General features: G+C 45.2%; 1 protein-coding gene across 1 annotated transcript in view; it reads left to right on the forward strand.

Moving 5' to 3' along the window:
- The window catches only part of LOC120063375 (phosphoglucomutase-like protein 5), a 56,657-nt gene that overhangs the window by 7,266 nt on the left and 27,954 nt on the right, over positions 1-21,437 (forward strand). Inside the window, exons 2-6 of the mRNA XM_039013728.1 lie at positions 8,207-8,369; positions 10,923-11,069; positions 11,229-11,354; positions 11,470-11,660; positions 12,333-12,487. Of these exons, the coding sequence (XP_038869656.1) occupies positions 8,207-8,369; positions 10,923-11,069; positions 11,229-11,354; positions 11,470-11,660; positions 12,333-12,487 (782 nt within the window). The remainder of the gene's footprint in view (positions 1-8,206; positions 8,370-10,922; positions 11,070-11,228; positions 11,355-11,469; positions 11,661-12,332; positions 12,488-21,437) is intronic.

Consider the following 21,437-nt stretch of genomic DNA (forward strand, 5'->3'; position numbering starts at 1 on the left):
CCCAATAGGTCCACAGACGATGCAATCTCCATCACACTGCACACTGCCCTAACCCATGTGGACAAGAGGAATACCTATGTGAGAATGCTGTTCATCGATTACAGCTCAGCATTTAACACCATAGTACCCTCCAAACTCGCCCCTAAGCTCGAGATCCTGGGTCTCGACCCCGCCCTGTGCAGCTGGGTCCTGGACTTCCTGACGGGCCGCCCCCAGGTGGTGAGGGTAGGTAACAACATCTCCACCCAGCTGATCCTCAACACTGGGTCCCCACAAGGGTGCGTTCTCAGCCCTCTCCTGATCTCCCTGTTCACCCACGACTGCGTGGCCATGCACGCCTCCAACTCAATCATCAAGTTTGCAGACGACAGTACAGTGGTAGGCTTGATTACCAACAACAACGAGACGGCCTACAGGGAGGAGGTGAGGGCCCTCGGAGTGTGGTGTCATGAAAATAACCTCACACTCAATGTCAACAAAACAAAGGAGATGATCGTGGACTTCAGGAAACAGCAGAGGGGGCAGCCCCCTATCTACATTGACGGGACAGTAGTGGTGAGGGTGGAGAGTTTTAAGTTCCTCGGCGTACACATCACAGACAAACTGAAATGGTCCACCCACACGCACAGCGTAGTGATGAAGGTGCAGCAGCGCCTCTTCAACCTCAGGAGGCTGAAGAAATTCGGCTTGTCACCAAAAACACTCACAAACTTTTACAGATGCACAATCGAGAGCATCCTGTCGGGCTGTATTACCGCCTGGTACGGCAGCTGCTCCGCCCATAACCGGAAGGCTCTCCAGAGGGTAGTGAGGTCTGCACAACGCATCACCGGGTGCAAACTACCTGCCCTCCAGGACTCCTACACCACCCGATGTCACAGGAAGGCCATAAAGATCATCAAGGAAACAACCACCCAAGCCACTGCCTGTTCACCCCGCTATCATCCAGAAGACCGAGAGACTGAAAAACAGCTTCTATCTCAAGGCCATCAGACTGTTAAACAGCCATCACTAACATTGAGTGGCTGCTGCCAACATACTGACTCAACTCCAGCCACTTTAATAATGTAAAAATTGATGTAATCAATTTATCACTAGCCACTTTATATAATGTTTACATACCCTACATTACTCATCTCATATGTATATACTGTACGCTATACCATCTACTGCATCTTGCCATCTTGATGTAATGTATCACTAGTCACTTTAAACAATGCCGCTTTATATGTTTTCATACCCTACATTACTCATCTCATATGTATATACTGTATTCTATACCATCTACTGCATCTTGCCAATGCCGTTCGGCCATCACTCATTTATATATTTGTATGTACATATTCGTATTAATTCCTTTACACTTGTGTGTATAAGGTAGTTGTTGTGGAATTGTTAGGTTATATTACTTGTTAGATATTACTGCATGGTCGGAACTAGAAGCACAAGCATTTCGCTACACTTGCATTAACATCTGCTAACCATGTGTATGTGAGAAATACATTTGATTTGATTTGAAGTTCAGATCAGGTTCAAAGAACCAAGGGTTCTGTCAGGCAGCTTTACATTGGTGGATATAGGACCAAGGGTTCTGTCAGGCAGCTTTACATTGGTGGATATAGGACCAAGGGTTCTGTCAGGCAGCTTTACATTGGTGGATATAGGACCAAGGGTTCTGTCAGGCAGCGTTACATTGGTGGATATAGGACCAAGGTTTCTGTCAGGCAACGTTACATTGGTGGATATAGGACCAAGGGTTCTGTCAGGCAGCGTTACATTGGTGGATATAGGACCAAGGGTTCTGTCAGGCAGCGTTACATTGGTGGATATAGGACCAAGGGTTCTGTCAGGCAGCGTTACATTGGTGGATATAGGACCAAGGTTTCTGTCAGGCAGCGTTACATTGGTGGATATAGGACCAAGGGTTCTGTCAGGCAGCGTTACATTGGTGGATATAGGACCAAGGGTTCTGTCAGGCAGCGTTACATTGGTGGATATAGGACCAAGGCTATTTTCAATCTGGGTTCTATCAAGATGGGGGATAAATCAAAAATACTTGGATTTCTTATCATTAAGCTGGAGAAGGTTGTCAGACATCCAACATTCAATGTCAGCTAGACACTTTTGTAGGGTAGCCAGGCTAGCTTGATCTGAACCACCCATGCTCACCGAGAAACGTCTGCAACTCAAATATGACCTGAACCAATCGAGGGCAACGCCGGAGATTCCCACCCACCTCTCCCGCCGGTGGACAAGAATGTTATCAAACTGAGTTCCAAAAGAACTTCGATAGATCATTCACGGGAATCGGTAGTCAACAGAAGGTCATTACTAACTTTCAATAAAGAAGTTTCCATGCTGTGAAGTGAGCGGGAGCCAACTGGAATTGTTCTAATAAGTTGTACATACTCAAATGAGCCACCAATTGCTTAAAAACAACGTTTTCTAAAATCTTGGATACAAATGAAGTTTAGAGATAAGACTATAATTACTCAGTGAGTAAGGGTCTAGATTGGGCTTTTTAAGGAGAGGTTGAACCAGAGCAGTTTCAAATAGGCTGGAAAGGAGCCAGAGAGCTATTTACAATAGACATAATGTAACAGTATGCATAACATATTTTAGTAGTCTAGTAGGGACCACATCCAAGAACAACACACACAATTGTCTTAAACAGAATTTTCTCAGAGATCAGGGTAGAAGTAGTTCGCTCTTGTATCCTTAACCTCAATTTTGTAATTTCTCATCAAATCCTTCATTATCTCATAGAATACTTGAAGTTGTCAGGTCTTCCATTTGCTTCCAGCCTTCCTAAATTCCTTTTTTAAAGCACGAGTATGATCATTTAAGGTGAGACTCTGGTAGATGATTTAAAGTGAGACTGGCAGATTATTTAAAGTGAGACTCTGGCAGATTATTTAAAGTGAGAGTCTGGCAGATTATTTAAAGTGAGACTCTGGCAGATTATTTAAAGTGAGACTGGCTGATGATTTAAGGTGAGACTCTGGCAGATGATTTAAAGTGAGACTCTGGCAGATGGTTTAAAGTGAGACTGGCAGATTATTTAAAGTGACACTCTGGCAGATGATTTAAAGTGACACTCTGGCAGATGATTTCAAGTGAGACTGGCAGAGGATTTAAAGTGAGACTGGCAGATGATTTAAAGTGACACTCTGGCAGATGATTTAAAGTGACACTCTGGCAGATGATTTAAAGTGAGACTCTGGCAGATTATTTAAAGTGAGACTCTGGCAGATTATTTAAAGTGAGACTTTGGCAGAAAACATTTTAAAAAGCATTTTAAAAAACAATACTGAGATGGTCAGAGACACACACATCAATAGTTTCCAAGTTGTCAATATTCAGACCATAGGACAGCACCAGATCAACAGTATGGCCTTGGTTGTGTGTAGGTAAAAAATCTGGTAAAAAATATTCCCAGCTAGCACATTATTTGGGCAACACACATGAATGTTTAGATCTCCAAGAATAATAACTGTCTTATTTAGGCATCGCCAAAGCCCGAAGGTCAGAGAATTCTGCTATGAACAAACTATTAGGTTTGGGGGGGAGGTACACTAAGCAAAAGATAAGGCTCTCTAATGAGGAAGATTTGCCACATGACATAGGGCTACATACAGTACTTGTCTCAATTAATGACGGTTAGCCACCAACACGGCCAGACGGCTGGAGGGGTAGTTTCATTTAGAGAACAACAATATCTGGTTTTAAAGTAACTGTCCAGTGTTTCCAGACTTCTATGAAATATGACCTAGAATTCATTGTTTTCCTTCCAAAAAAATTGTAATTAACTATGTTAAAAATCATATTTTCTGTGTTGGAATGGTCTGAGTGTACTCCAACAACAGAATAAATATCAATGTAGTCGCAAGAGAATTTCGTACTATACGCTATGTAAATCTGAGACACTCCATTTCTTATGTTACGTTTCGTATTGTATGTATTAATCCATCATATTCGTATCATATGTTACGAATTACAATTCGTATGATATGATATGAATTGCAATTCATACAATAGGTTACGAATTTGCAAAAACGTATGATATGTTACGAATTCCAATTTGTTGTGGCTATTGTTAGCTAGGTGGCTAGGTGACTGATGCTATCATTAGCTATCTCTAGGGGTTAGAGTTGGGGTTAAGGATAGGGTTAAGCTTAGAAGTTAGGTTAGGGTTAGGGGAAAGGTTAGCTAAAAGGTTTTAAGGTTAGGGTTAGGGGAAGGTTTAGCATAACAAAGTAGTTGCTAATTAGCTTGCGTTATACGCCTACCCAAGCACCCTCCTTTCATTTTTGCCTTAAGTAAGTCATTTTTACATCAGCCAATGTCACAAAGTGCTATACAGAAACCCAGCCTAAAATCCAAACAGCAAGCAATGCAGATGTAGAAGCACGGTGGCTAGGAAAAACTCCCTGGAAAGGCAGGAACCTAGGAAGAACCCTAGAGATGTACCAGGCTGGAGTGGCCAGTACTCTTCTGGCTATGCCAGGTGGAGATTATAACAGTACATGGCCAAGATGTTCAAACGTTCATAGATGACCAGCAGGGTCAAATAATAATAATAATCACAATATGATTTCAATATGATTTAGAGTGCCTTCAGAAAGTATTCAGACCCCTTGACTTTTTCCACATTTTGTTGTGTTACAGCCTGAATTTATAATAGATTAAATTGAGATGTTGTGTCACTGGCTTACACACAATATGTTTACAAATTAATAAAAAATGAAAAGCTGAAATGTTTTGTTATGACAAACATAAATAAGTTCAGGGGTAGAAATTTGCTTAACAAGTTACATAATAAGTTGCATGGACTCACTCTGTGTGCAATAATAGGGTTTAACATGATTTTTTTTATGACTACCTCATCTCTGTACCCCACACATACAATTATTTGTAAGGTCTCTCAGTTGAGCAGTGCATTTCAAGCACAGATTCAAACACAAAGAATAGGGAGGTTTCCAGTGCCTTGCAAAGAAGGGTAAATGGTAGATTTACCTTGGTAGATGGGTAAAAAAAAAAAAAGAGCAGACATTGAATATCCCTTTGAGAATAATGAAGTTATTAATTACACTTTGGATTGTGTATCAATATACCCAGTCACTACAAAGATACAGATGTCCTTCCTAACTCAGTTGTCGGAGAGGAAGGAAACAGCTCAGGGATTTCACCATGAGGCCACTGGTGACTATAAAACAGTTGCAGAGTTTAATGGCTGTGATAGGAGAAAACTGAGGATGGTTCAACTATATTGTAGTTACACAACAATACTAACCTAATTGACAGAGTGAAAATAAGGAAGCCTGTACATAATAAAATATTCCAAAACATGCATCCTGTTTGCAACAAGGCACTGAAGTTAAACTGCAAACAATGTGGAAAAGCAATTAACTTCTTGTCCTGAATACAACATGTTATGTTTGGAACAAATTCAATACAACACATTACTGCGTAACACTCTCCATACTTTCAAGCATAGTGGTGGCTGCATTGTGTTATGGGTATGCTTGTAATTGTTAAGGACTGAGGAGTTTTTCAGGATAAAAAGAAACGGAATGGCGCTAACCACAGTCAAAATCCCTAGAGGAAAACCTGGTTCATTCTGCTTTCCCTCAGACACTGGGAGATTAATTTCAGCAGGACAATAACCTATAACACAAGGCCAAATCTACACTGGAGTTGCTTACCAAGAAGACAGAGAATGTTCCTGAGTGGCTAAGTCATAGTTTTGACCGAAATCTACTTGAAAATATATGGCAAGACCTGATAATCGTTGTCGATCAATTATAAACAACCAATTTGGCAGAGCTTGAAGAATTCTAAAAAGAATATAATGTTGCACAATCCGGGTGTGGAAAGTTCTTAGAGACTTACCCATGACATCTCACAGCTATAATCACTGCCAAAGGTGCTTCTACAACGTATTGACTCAGGGGGTCATGTACACATTGATAAAGAGGACATTGTGTAGAGTTCTTTTGAGAGCCACAGTCACAGATTCACAGTCACAGAGTCACAGGGTCACAGATTCACAGTCACAGAGTTACAGCTACAGTCACAGATTCACAGTCACAGAGCCATAGTCACAGAGCCTCAGTCACAGAGCCACAGTCACAGTCACAGTGAATACTTAATGTAAAATTAATATTTATGTATTTCATTTTAAATACATTTGCAAAATTTGAAGACTGGTGAATTTTTGGGGGATGTAATCCTTTTTGAATTCAAGCTGTAACACAACAAATGTGGAATAAGTCAAGGGGTATGAATACTTTCTGAAGGCACTGTAGCTCCTAAAGCCTGTCCAAGTGTAACGGATGTGAAATGGCTAGCTAGTTAGCGGGTACGCGCTACTAGCGTTTCAATCAGTTACGTCACTTGCTCTGAAACCTAGAAGTAATGTTGCCCCTTGCTCTGCAAGGGCCGCGGCTTTTGTGGAGCGATGGGTAACGACGCTTCGTGGGCGACCGTTGTTGATGTGTGCAGAGGGTCCCTGGTTCGCGCCCGTGTCGGGGCGAGGGGACGGTTTAAAGTTATACTGTTACATTGATGCTGTTGACCCGGATCACTGGTTGCTGCGGAAAAGGAGGAGGTTGAAAGGGGGGTGAGTGTAACGGATGTGAAATGGCTAGCTAGTTAGCGGGTATGCGCTACTAGCATTTCAATCAGTTACGTCACTTGCTCTGAAACCTAGAAGTAGTGTTGCCCCTTGCTCTGCAAGGGCCGTGGCTTTTGTGGAGCGATGGGTAACGACGCTTCGTGGGTGTCAGTTGTTGATGTGTGCAGAGGGTCCCTGGTTCGCGCCCGTGTCGGGGCGAGGGGACGACGTAAAGTTATACTGTTACACAAGTGTCAGCGTGTGTTTGCGCATGTCTGCTTGACTGGCCATTACCCGTTAGGCCGTTACCCGTTAGGCCGTTACCCGTTAGGCCGTTACCCGTTAGGCCGTTACCCAATTCCGCAGAGCACTTGGAAAGGACAGTGTTCTCAGATCTATGCGATATCAAGCTTGGTGAAGTGCCAAAGGAAAATCTGAGGGGAATGTATTTGTTTTGAGATGGGTCAGTTTTTTTGCTGGCCCAGCCAAATGTCTCCTGCCTACCTTATCGGCTGTTCCATCCCTCGTCCACTCCTTTCCTGCCCACGCGACATTCGCCTCCCTCCCTGCCTCACTCAAGGCTTGGGGGATACCCAGTCAGTTTAGTGGCCACAAGCCAAACTCAGGATATAAGCTCTGGGAAGACCTTGAACAAATATTTGTGAAATGCTGGGGGCAGAGTATGGAATGATGATAGGCCTATAACAGGGTTGCTGACAGGGCATGGCAGATGTAAAGTGCAAAGGGCCCTATTGATCTAAAGCGGTGTCTGCCAAATGTGCTTCTACAAAGTATTGACTCAGGGGTGTGAATACTTATGTAAATTAGATGTTTCTGTATTTCATTTTCAATCAATTTGCAAACATGTATATACATTTCTTTCACTTTGTTATTATGGGGTATTGTGTGTAGATGGGTGAGAAAAACTATATATTTCATCCGTTTTGAATTCAGGCTGTAACACAACAAAATGTGTAATAAGTCAACGGTGTGAATTCTTTCTGAAGGCACTATACATATCCTTTAAATATTTGGTTTCATTGTCAACCAGACACAATTCAATATTACTTTATTCAAAGTGAGGAGATTGCTCCGACGTCATAAAAATGAATTCCCGTGAATGAGGACACTTTTATTTAGAGTAGTTGAAACGCTAGCCTAGGGCCAAAACATGTGAGACTTTGCCCAAGATGACCGTCTGGAATGTAACCGAGTCTGAGGGTGGTAATACGTCTGCATCCTTCCCTTCATCGGTGCCAACTTCTGGATGCTTCTGGAAAGATGACCAGTTCTAAAAAAATAACACTTGACAAAAGACATGAAGCTCTTTACAATAAAGAAATGTGAATGAAATCATTCTGTAGGCTGAAGCTACACTGAGCTAGTCTACAATAATAGGTCTTTTTATTACTGAGTTGCAATTTTTGTATATGCTTTAGTGTTGAATAATAATGCATTGTACAATTACTGTATGTACTATATCCCTACATGTTCAAGTAAAGTAATCACCTCTATATGAAGATAGGTCCCAGAATGAGATTCATTCAGCTGAAGTTCCTTCAACTCTCTCTCTGTCTGTGTGTCTGTCAGATTGGCCGTCTGGTGATTGGCCACAACGGCCTCCTGTCCACCCCTGCTGTGTCCTGCATCATCAGGAAGATCAAGGCCATTGGTGGAATCATCCTGACAGCCAGTCACAACCCAGGAGGCCCCGGGGGAGACTTTGGGGTCAAATTCAACGTGGCCAATGGAGGTGAGGCGATTATTTGACTAATTGCTGTCAATCTGCCAGCTGTCAGTAAGTTAAAGGATCGATGGATGTCTTCCTACCTAAGTCATTTTTCTTGCCCCAGATACTTCTGCTTGCTCTTCTTGGCTTTAGGTTGTAATTGAGCACTTTGAGATATATGCATTTGTTAAAGGTGCTATACAAATACAAGATTGGTGATTTATTAACTGAGGTGAGGGAGTTGGCACCATAGTCCTTTCATAGCCCCAGCAGCTATCCATGTTTTCTTTAAAACTTTCATTAAAAAAACTCTCATATTCCCGGAGTGCCATCATGGACCGGCCTTCCTCCCAAGTCCCCAGGGCTTTGCTGTGGAATCAAATCAAATCAAAGTTTATTTGTCACGTGCGCAGAATACAACAGCTGTAGAACTTTCAGTGAAATGCTTAAAATCTCAGTCATCTTCCAGTCATATACATAGGTCAAAGTGGTGTTGCTCTCCTCATCTCACACAAGTTATCTCTGTGGCCCTGTGACTGTGGCTCTGTGACTGTAACTCTGTGACCGTGGCTCTGTGACTGTGGCTCTGTGGCTGTGGCTCTGTGACTGTAACTCTGTGACCGTGACTCTGTGACCGTGGCTCTGTGACTGTGGCTCTGTGACTATGGCTCTGTGACTGTGAATCTGTGACTGTGGCTCTCAAAAGGACTCTACACAATGTCTTCTTTATCAATGTCTACATGACCCCAGTAGCTTCTACATGATCCCAGTAGCAAATCAAATTTGATTTGATTCTTACAATTTCCCACATTGTATAGCATATTATGCATTGCTAATACACTATATTGCTAATACACTGCATTAATATGGAGTTGGTCCCCCTTTTCTGCTATAACAGCCTCCACTCTTCTGGGAAGGCTTTTCACTAGATGTTGGAACATTACTGTGGGGACCCTCTTCCATTTAGCCACAAGAGCATTAGTGTAACGGCCCTCATTTGTAGAATGAAGAGTGGACCAAGGCGCAGCGTGGTAGGTGTACATCGTCTTTTGATTGATGACACAAAAACAAAATAACAAAGACAAAAAACAAAAGCGAACAGTTCTGTCAGGCACAGACACTAAACAGAAAACAAGATCCCACAAAACCCAAAAGGAAAATGACAACTTATATATGATCCCCAATCAGAGACAACGATAGACAGCTGCCTCTGATTGGGAACCACACTCGGCCAAAAACAAAGAAATAGAAAACATAGACTTTCCCACCCGAGTCACACCCTGACCTAACCAAACATAGAGAATAATAAGGATCTCTAAGGTCAGGGCGTGACAATTAGTGAGGTCGGGGACTGATGTTGGGCGATTAGGCCTGGTTCGCAGTCAGCATTCCAATTCATCCCAAAGGTGTTCGATGGGGTTGAGGTCAGGGCTCTGTGCAGCCCAGTGAAGATCTTCCACACTGATCGCGACAAACCATTTCTGTATGGACCTCGCTTTGTGCATGGGGGCATTGTCAAGCTGAAACAGGAAAGGGCCTTCCCCAAATTGTTGCAAAGTTGGAAGCACAGAATCATCTAGAATATCCTTGTATGCTGTAGCGTTAAGGTTTCCCTTCACTGGAACTAAGGGGCGTATCCCGAACCATGAAAAACAGCCCCAGATCATTATTCCTACTCCACCAAACTTTACAGTTGGTAGAATGCATTCGTGCAGGTACAGTTCTCCTGGCATCCGCCAAACCCAGATTAGTCCGTTGGATTGCCAGATGGTGAAGCATGATTCATCACTCTAGAGAACTAGTTTCCACTGCTATAGAGTCCAGTGGCAGCGAGCTTTCCACCACACCAGCTGACGCTTCCTATTGCGCATGGTGATCTTAGGCTTGCGTGCGGCTGCTTGGCCATGGAAACCCATTTCATGAAGCTCCTGACTAACAGTTATTGTGCTGACGTTGCTTCCAGAGGCAGTTTGAACTCGGTAGTGAGTGATGCAACCGAGGACAAACGATTTTTACGTTCTACACACTTCAGCAGTCGGCGGTCCCGTTCTGTGAGCTCCTGTGGCCTACCACTTTGCGGCTGAGCCGTTGTTGCTCCTAGGCGTTTCCAGTTCACAATAACAGCACTTACAGTTGACTGGGGCAGCTCTAGCAGGGCAGAAATTTGACGAACTGACAAGTTGGAAAGGTGACATCCAATGACGGTGCAACGTTGAAAGTCACAGAGCAATTCAGTAAGGCCATTCTACTGCCAATGTTTGTATATGGAGATTGCATGGCTGTGTGCTCAATTTTATACACCTGTCAGCAACGGGTGTGGTTGAAATAGCTGAATCCAGTAATTTGAAGCGGTGTCCTGTCCACATACTTTTGTATGTATAGTATATATAATATGACTTCTCAATATAGAGAAAAATGTTATTTAACTTCTTATGAATACTCAACGGTGATGCCTTATTTCTAACACACACCATAGACTTCTATCACTCTTGTTAAACAACAACAATAGACCAGCAATAGGCCACTTCATTTGAAAACAATGGTTTCCATGGTAACTGTGTCCTCTCCCCCCGATAGGCCCGTCTTCGGACACAGTGATGGAGAAGATTGCCCAGGTGAGCAGGACCCTGGAGGAGTACACCATCTGTCCTGACCTCCGCATTGACCTGGCCAGACTGGGACGCCACGACTTTGACCTGGAGAACAAGTTCAAACCATTCAGAGGTACTGGACACACACACAGAGCGCACACACGTGCCATGCTACACTCAGTCTCACCACACATACACTCTGTTCTTGCATGCAAAGTAGCATATGTACTATTGGGTGGATATACACATGCAGATACACACTAGACTCCTCTCCTGTCCTGTGTGTTGGTAGTTGAGATAGTGGACTCAGTGGAGGTGTACCTCAACCTGCTGAGAACCATCTTTGACTTCAGCGCCATCAAGAGCCTTCTGACAGGACCTGAACAGCTGAAGATACGCGTAGACGCCATGAATGGAGGTAAGACAACACTCGTAAAGACCAAACTGGTAACAGTATTGTATCAGGCGCTCACTGCTGTACGGTATGTTCATGGTGTTCTATTCTATTTGATTATTTTCTATTCTATTGTCAGTGATGGGTCCGTATGTGCGGCGTATCCTGTGTGATGAGCTGGGGGCTCCTGCCAACGCTGCCGTCAACTGTGTCCCCCTGGAGGACTTTGGGGGCCGGCCTCCAGAGCCCAGCCTCACATATGCAGCCCCATTGGTCGATGCCATGAAGGGTGGAGACTTTGGCTTCGGAGCTGCGCTCGATGCAGATGGGGTGAGACAGCTGAAACTGAGAGGAGGAGAGAAACAGTGGATGTAATAATGCAAAGTACTAGAATACACATTCTGGAGAGCTGATGAGCATGTTTGAGGACCATGTTTGAATCTGCTAAAATGGGCAGGGTTTACACTTTTGGGACTATTCCTTTGGTTCCATGACAGCAAGCCAAATCAAGCACTGGACCTATGTGGACACAGGGGAACTTGGGAACTTGGAATTGCCATGTTTTTGTCTGTATTTATATGCTGGTCAATAACAGGATGTTATGCAATGGAACCAGCTAATATCTGTGACAAAACAAACGTCACATTTTTTCCACATGGTAATTTCTAGCAATGCCATGCTCACGCACATTAGCCTAACTCAATTACCTAGCCTAGCATCAGGAGAATTATGTTACTGTATTGCGTCCTATTGGAGCCCTCCCCCGGTGCTCACGATGATGCATCTTAGTAGGAAGTAGGTGTCCCATACATTTGATTTGATCGTGACAGATGCAATTAAAACAACAGTTTATCAACTGGACGGGAGTAACAACGATATTCATCTTTAACATACTTTCTTTATTGGAGCATTAGATTATGTTTTTATTAATGATGTATTGGTTAGGTCTCCATGGATTGTTGTATGGTTGAAGAGGGTATGTATTGGTGTGTGTATTCGCAGGACCGGTATATGATCCTGGGTGAGAATGGTTTCTTTGTGAACCCGTCAGACTCCTTGGCTGTCATGGCTGCAAATCTCTCCTGTATCCCCTACTTCAGACAGCTGGGGCTTAGGGGCTTCGCTAGGAGTATGGCAACCAGCACTGCCCTAGACAGGTAGGACACACACACACACCACTGTCTGTTTACCCTGTGCCCTTTTTGTCTTTGGGTTCAAAGGGGAAAATATAATCAGGTGTGGATGGCTGCTGGGGGAAATGCTCCACAGGACTTTATCATTTTTCAACTTCCGTATTTCTCATCAACACCTAACCCTGCACCCCCTGCTCATCCCCCCCCCCCCCCTATCCTCACCCATCTCTCTCTCTCTCTATCCCCCCCACTCTTACGAACCCAATCCACAAATACCTGACCTGGTCCATTCTCAATCATCTCTCTCTGTCTCTCTTTCTCCCTCTCTCTCTCTCTCTCTCTCTCTCTATCTCTCTCTCTGTCTCTCTTTCTCCCTCTCTCTTTCTCTCTCGTTCTCTTTCTCCCTCTCTCTCTTTCTCCCTCCCTCTCCCTCTCTCTATTTCCTCCCTCTCTCCCCCACTCTTGCGACCCCAATCCACAAATACCTGCCCTGGTCAATTCTCTGAAGAGATTGGATGCCTCAGAGTGGAGAATCACCCTCTATGAATAGCGTTGTGAGCTCACGCACACACACACACACACACACACACACACACACACACACACACACACACACACACACACACACACACACACACACACACACACACACACACACACACACACACACACACACACACACACACACACACCTCAAATGTATACATCTGTGTTTTATGTCTCTGTTTGATTGATTTTATAAACACATAGAACAGTTGCACACACACGAACACACACAGTCGTACACACACACACACAGCAGTGTTAATTTCGGCAGATATTTTAGATTTAGTTTTAGTCTTTATGACTAAAATACGTTTTAGTCTTTGTCACATTTTGTCATTTCATCCTTCTTAGTTTTAGTTGTCGACTAAAACTCTGGCCAATTTTAGTCTCGCTTTAGTCAGTAATTTTGTCATATATTTATCAGTGCATTTTTTCTCCATGAAATAATTCATATTTACCTTCCATCATGTGCACATTAAGATAGCCTTGTTCAACTAGGACTACTATCACCTCATATAGCTGGCACACTGATATTGTACCATATAGGCCACAAATCCTTGGCTGCAGGTTTAACAATTTAGGCATATGCTCTTTTCTCCCCGTATTAACCTTGAGATGAGGGTAAATAACATTGATTCCCTTTAAAAGGGGAGAATCTGAGCTTTCCAACAATGCCAGAAATATTACTGTACTCCTAATATTCAGCAAGTAGCATTACAAAAAACAACTGCACTCGCATTTGGGAAATGTGAGATGAATAACTGCACATGTGATGTGATCAAAGCTATCTTAAGTTAGCTCCAGTTGAAGTGGGCTGCACATCAGTTCAAAAGAGACTGAAGTGACAGCCTGAGAGCTGTGTGGGAGAGCCGGGCAGATCAGGGCCCCGTTTCCCAGTTGCGATGTACCTTAAGCATTACGATGATCGTACCAGATGCGATGTACCTTAAGCATTACGATGATCGTACCAGTTGCGATGTAACTTAAGCATTACGATGATCGTACCAGTTGCGATGTAACTTAAGCATTACGATGATCGTACCAGTTGCATCAGTATTTACCAGCTAACTTTTTAAGAGTGTTTCCCAAACATGCACGTAGAGAGAACGTTCGCTAAGTGCATCGTTAAACCATGTGTCGATACTGATAGGATCCGAAGAAAAGCAACGCTGCTCTCGGATCAGCCTTCTCCACTCAAATATTTCCTTAAGATTAGAATTATAACACAATACGGATGACGGATCAGCTACAAGAAAGATATTTCCAACTACTGTATGGCTGCAAATATTGAGGCGGCTTATTATGCTTACCCAATGATAATGCACTAAACCACAGGTTGGGCACATCGTTGCACACATCTTGTCACACATCATTAAACATATTGAGGCAAAAATGACAGACCAATAGCAAAATAAAACTCAATATGATTTTAATATGATTTAGAGTGCCTTCAGAAAGTATTCACACCCATTGACTTTTTACACATTTAGTTGTGTTACAGCCTGAATTTAAAATGTATTACATTTAGATTTAGTGCCATTGGCCTACACACAATACCCCATAATTCAAAGTGGAATAATTTTTTTCTAAATGAAAAGCTGAAATTTCTTGAGTCAATAAATATACAAACCTTTGTTGTTACAAACCTAAATAAGTTCAAGAGTAAAGATTTGTTTAACAAGTCACGTAATAAGTTGCATGGACTCACTCTGTGTGCAAATAATAGTATTTAACATGATATTTTAATGACTAACTCATCTCTGTACCCCACACATACAGGTCCCTCAGTCGAGCAGTGAATTTCAAACACAGATTCAACCACAAAGACCAGGGAGGTTTTTCAATGCCTTGCAAAGAAGAGCACACATATTGGTAGATGGGTTAAAAAAACAACAACAAAAAACAGACATTGAATATCTCTTTGAGCATGGTGAAGTTATTCATTACGGTTTGGATGGTGCAATACACCAAGTCATTATAAAGATACAGGCGTCCTTCCTAACTGAGTTGATGGAGAAGAAGGAAACCTCTCAGGGATTTCAACATGAGACCAATGGTAATTTCAAAAACAGTTACAGAGTTTAATGGCTGTGATAGGAGAAAACTGAGGATGGATCAACAACATTGTAGTCACTCCACAATACTAACCTAATTGACAGAGTGAAAAGAAGGAATCCTGTACAGAATAGAAATATTTCAAAACATGCGTCCTGTTTGCGATAAGGCACTAAAGTAAAACTGCTAAAAATGTGGCAAAGAAAATAACTTTATGTTCTGAATACAAAGTGTTATGTTTGGGGCAAATCCAGCACAACACATCACTTAGTACCACTCTTCATATCTGCAAGCATGGTGGTGGCTGCATCATGTTATGGGTATGCTTGTCATCGGCAAGGAGTAGGGAGATTTTTAGGATTTAAAAAAATGGAATAGAGCTTAGCACTGGCAAAATCCTAGAGGAAAACCTGGTTCAGTCTGCTTTCCAACAGACACTGGGAGTCAAATTCACCTTTCAGCAGGCCAAATATACACTGGTGTAGCTTACCAAGATGACATTGAATGTTCCTGAGTGGCATAGTTACAATTTTGACTTAAATCGTAATGGAAATCTATGGCAAGACTTGAAATGAATGTCTAGCAATGATCAATAACCAACTTGACAGAGCTTGAAGAATTGTAAAAATAATAATGTGCAAATATTGTCAAATCCAGGTGTGTAAATCTCTTAGAGCCTTACCCAGAAACACTCACAGCTGTAATCGCTGCCAAAGGGGATTCTAAAATGTATTGACTCAGGGGTGTGAATTATGTAAATGAGATATATCTGTATTCATACCCCTATATATATCTGTATAGGGGTATGAATAGTTTCTGAAGGCAATGTAAATATTTAGGCCCATGTAGCCTATTTTCCTTTTAATGCAGTCATTTCAGTTTTCATTTGAAGCACTTTTTTATTTTAAACTTGTTTGTAACAATTGCAAATACTTTGGCAACTTTGTATTTGTAGTCAACTTTGTTCTGAAGTTATCGGCAGTCACAGTCAGACAGATACGTAGCCTAAACATCTTGATTCTATGTTTAGCGGAGATCTTTGGTGAAGAAAGTTACACGGAAGGTCAAAATACATCTAACGATGCACTGTGGCTGCTCGACGAGTGGTCTAGATCACTCGTAGTTGTACAAAGGCTTTTAAGAGCAACGTTTGTAACGAAGGCTCTGGGAAACAGATTGGCTGCTAAAGATACATCGTAAGATGGTTCTAACGACGAGCTTAACGCTACGAAGGCTCTGGGAAATGAGGCCCAACTCAATCAGATCACGCAACTGAAAGACGCTAGTTCTGCCAATGATCGGATTGCATTAAATATTCTGCAAAGGCATGCTTGCTTATGATTGGACAAAACAAATGAAAATGATCTTCATGGCAAATTGAATGTGTATTTGTAACGGTTTTCTTCCAGGGGTGAAAGAGAGGACCAAAGTGCAGCGCGACTAGTGTTAAACATGTTTAATAAAGAACAAGTGAAACACTACAAACAACAATACAAAATAACAAATGTGCAAAAACCGACACAGACCTATCTGGTGCAGACAATCACAGAGACAGGAAACAAACACCCACAAAATCCCAACACAAAACAAGCCTCCTATATATGATTCTCAATCAGGGACAACGATTACCATCTGCCTCTGATTGAGAACCATATTAGGCTGGACATAGAAACAGACAAACTAGACACACAACATAGAATTCCCACCCAGCTCACGTCCTGACCAACTAAACACATACAAAACAACAGAAAACAGGTCAGGAACGTGACAGAACCCCCCCCTCAAGGTGCGAACTCCGGGCGCACCCCTAAAACTCAAGGGGAGGGTCTGGGTGGGCATCTGTCCGCGGTGGCGGCTCCGGCGCAGGACGAGGACACCACTCCACCACTGTCTTTGTCCCCCTCCTTAGCGTCCTTTGAGTGGCGACCCTCGCCCACGACCTTGGCCTAAGAATCCTCCCCAAGGCCCCCACATGATTTAGGAGGTAGCTCAGGACAGAGAGGTAGCTCAGGACAGAGAGGTAGCTCAGGACAGAGAGGTAGCTCAGGACAGAGGGGCAACTCCGGACTAATGGCAGCTCCGGACTGAGTGGCAGCTCCGGACTGAGTGGCAGCTCCGGACTGAGTGGCAGCTCCGGACTGAGTGGCAGCTCCGGACTGAGTGGCAGCTCCGGACTGGAGGGCAGCTCATGACTGGAGGGCAGCTCATGACTGGAGGGCAGCTCATGACTGGAGGGCAGCTCATGACTGGAGGGCAGCTCATGACTGGAGGGCAGCTCATGACTGTAGGGCAGCTCATGACTGTAGGGCAGCTCTGGCAGCTCCTGACTGGCTGGCGTCTCTGGCAGCTCCTGACTGGCTGGCGTCTCTGGCAGCTCCTGACTGGCTGGCGTCTCTGGCAGCTCCTGACTGGCTGGCGTCTCTGGCAGCTCCTGACTGGCTGGCGTCTCTGGCAGCTCCTGACTGGCTGGCGTCTCTGGCAGCTCCTGACTGGCTGGCGTCTCTGGCAGCTCCTGACTGGCTGGCGTCTCTGGCAGCTCCTGACTGGCTGGCGTCTCTGGCAGCTCCTGACTGACGGACGGCTCTAGCGGCTCCTGACTGACGGACGGCTCTAATGGCTCGGGACAGACGGGCGGCTCTAATGGCTCGTGGCAGACGGACGACTCAGATGGCGCTGGGCAGACGGATGACTCAGATGGCGCTAGGCAGACAGATGGCTCAGACGGCGCTGGGCAGACGGATGGCTCAGACGGCGCTGGGCAGACGGATGGCTCAGACGGCGCTGGGCAGACGGATGGCTCAGACGGCGCTGGGCAGACGGATGGCTCAGACGGCGCTGGGCAGACGGATGACTCTGGCCGGCTGAGACGCACAATAGGCCTGATGCGTGGTGCCGGAACTGGAGGTACCGGGCTGAGGGCACGCACCTCAGGGCGAGTGCGGGGAGGAGGAACAGGGCTCTGGAGATGCACTGGAAGCCTGGTGCGTGGTGTAGGCACTGGTGGTACTGGTCTGGGGCGGGAAGGTGGCGCCGGATATACCGGACCGTGAAGGAGGACACGCGCTCTTGAGCACCGAGCCTCTCCAACCTTACCAGGTTGAATGGTCCCCGTAGCCCTGCCAGTGCGGCGAGGTGGAATAACCCGCACTGGGCTATGCAGGCGAACCGGGGACACCACCTGTAAGGCTGGTGCCATGTACGCCGGCCCGAGGAGACGTACTGGAGGCCAGATACGTTGGGCCGGCTTCATGACATCCGGCTCGATGCCCAACCTAGCCCTCCCAGTGCGGCAAGGTGGAATAGCCCGCACTGGGCTAAGCACGCGTACTGGGGACACCGTGCGCTTTACCGCATAACACGGTGTCTGACCAGTACGACGCCCTCTCACTCCACGGTAAGCCCGGGGAGTTGGCTCAGGTATCCAACCCGGCTTCGCCACACTCCCCTTTAGCCCCCCCCCAAGAAATTTTTGGGTGAGCCTCTCGGGTTTCCAGCCACTCTGCCTTGCAAGCGCCTCATAATGCCGCCTCTCCGCTTTTGATGCCTCCAGCTCCGCTTTGGGACGGCGACACTCCTCTGGCTCTGCCCAGGGTCCTTCTCCGTCCAGAATCTCCTCCCATGTCCATTCCTCCTTGTACAGCTGCTGCTGTTGCTGCTGCCCGTTGCCACGCTGCTTGGTCCGGGTTTGGTGGGTGTTTCTGTAACGGTTTTCTTCCAGGGGTGAAAGAGAGGACCAAAGTGCAGCGCGGCTAGTGTTAAACATGTTTAATAAAGAACAAGTGAAACACTACAAACAACAATACAAAATAACAAATGTGCAAAAACCGACACAGACCTATCTGGTGCAGACAATCACAGAGACAGGAAACAAACACCCACAAAATCCCAACACAAAACAAGCCTCCTATATATGATTCTCAATCAGGGACAACGATTACCATCTGCCTCTGATTGAGAACCATATTAGGCTGGACATAGAAACAGACAAACTAGACACACAACATAGAATTCCCACCCAGCTCACGTCCTGACCAACTAAACACATACAAAACAACAGAAAACAGGTCAGGAACGTGACAGTATTAGTCTCGTGGAATTCTAGTCTCGTCACATTTTTGTCAACTGAAATGAAAACTCATTTGTCACAGGTATGGGTTTTTTCATGGCATCTCGACTCGTTATCGTCATTAGGTTTTGTCAGTAAAAATAGGTCATTGACAGATACTTTTTGTCATATTTATGTACGAAACGAACACTGACACACACACAGAGTATTCACTGCCTATAAACACAGCCCAGGGAGCACACACTGGGACCTAAACATAAAGGCTGTTCCAGAGCAGTGGTGTGAAAGGTGTGATCACGAGGTCAGTCATGTACATTAACATTGTGTGTCACCCTGGCCTCTGACCCTCTCCTGTGAGGGTTGGTGTACTCAGTGGTGGTCCTGTTAGCGCTGGCAGCCATGGAGGAAATGAGATCACTCCCAGCCCTTCTCTCAGGGTGCTGAGGCCGGCCGCTGGCGCTAACCCTGTGTGGACATGTGAGGTTGAGGTGACGTCACATCATTAATGGCCCGTCTTGGAGCTGGTCACACACACACATGTACGCTGGCACGAACAAACGCACATACACACTTGCGTCACACAGCTCGTTACCTGGGGCTGTGTCTTATGCTGTAGAAACGGCCACACTGATAGCATTGCCTCAGTTTCCTTTGACGGCATGTCCTGTTCCAACACATACTCACACATGAAAGGTGATTGTCATGAGTCCCACTGCACCGCAAGGTAATCCAACACCCTTAAAATACACACAGGCCATATGGCACACAATCACACACACACTCACACAGATGCATGCACGCACCCAGTCGCACGCACACACACACACACACACACACACACACACACACTGGTTGTGTCCATGTACTGTATCTGTGGCTGTCTCTCAAGGGTCTTATTTAGTGAGTCCCAGAGCGTGGGCCCTGGTGAGTGGTGGGGTGCTGTAGAATTGGATAATGTCCTCAGCCCAGAAGTAATCTTTTTAGGAGTGTGAGAGAAACCCTATGTGTGTGTGTGTGTGTGTGTGTGTGTGTGTGTGTGTGTGTGTGTGTGTGTGTGTGTGTGTGTGTGTGTGTGTGTGTGTGTGTGTGTGTGTGCGCAAGCGAGGGAAGCCTTGTGTTGTTCCAGTGAGGGAAGGGAAGGTGGGAGAGGGGAAGGGAAGGTGGGAGAGGAAACATCTGCCTCTCCTTTGGCTACTCCAGGGATGGGAGGATGGGAGTAGAGAGGGAGCAGGAAGAGTAGAGGGAGGAGGAAGAGGGGAGGAGGAAGAGGGGAGGAGAGAGGGAGCAGGAAGAGGGGAGGAGAGAGGGAGGAGGAAGAGGGGAGGAGAGAGGGAGCAGGAAGAGGGGACGAGAGAGGGAGGGGGAGGGGGGAGGAGAGAGAGATGAGGAAGAGGGGAGGAGAGAGGGAGCAGGAAGAGGGGTAGAGAGAGGGAGGAGGAAGATAGGGAGAGAGGGAGGAGAGAGGGAGGAGGAGGATGGAGGAGAGAGGGAGGAGGAGGAGAGAGGACAGAGGGAGGAGGAGGAGAGAGGACAGAGGGAGGAGGATGGAGGAGAGAGGGAGGAGGATGGAGGAGAGAGGGAGGAGGAGGACAGAGGGAGGAGGAGGATGGAGGAAGAGGACAGAGGGAGGAGGATGGAGGAGAGAGGGAGGAGGATGGAGGAGAGAGGGAGGAGGAGGAGGAGGATGGAGGAGGTAGGGAGGAGGAGGACAGAGGGAGGAGGAGGATGGAGGACAGAGGGAGGAGGAGGATGGAGGAGGAGGATGGAGGAGAGAGGGAGGCGGAGATGATAGGCTAGGCCACTGTTGTGCCTGTTACTAGGATGAACCAGTAAAAAACAGGAACTTGACCCCCCCCCACACACACACACACACACGTCTCAAGTAACACTTGTCTGCCAGCATCCCTACTTTCTGGCAAAGACCACTGGGAAAGAGACATATTTCATTGTGAAGAGAGATGGAGAGAGAGAGAGAGAGAGAGAGAGAGAGAGAGAGAGAGAGAGAGAGAGAGAGAGAGAGAGAGAGAGAGAGAGAAGTAGTGTTCATCCAAGTGTTTATTTCTAACATGTCTCTTTATATTGGGGAGTGATTTAATGAGCAGAGAAATGTCAGCCTTTAATCATTTGATTGACATTTGAACATGAGCATACTTATCAGAGCCAAAATACTGACTGACTTCTCCTAGTCAATAACATCATGGAAACATCATACTGAACATAGAACAGCTTTTTGTAATTAGAGTTTTAAGAGATAAACGATAAATCTTTGTGTTATTGAGTAAAATGCATCATTATTGCATCATGTTA

This window comes from Salvelinus namaycush, chromosome 18 (genome assembly GCF_016432855.1).
Source record: "Salvelinus namaycush isolate Seneca chromosome 18, SaNama_1.0, whole genome shotgun sequence".
NCBI classification, from domain to species: Eukaryota; Metazoa; Chordata; class Actinopteri; order Salmoniformes; family Salmonidae; genus Salvelinus; species Salvelinus namaycush.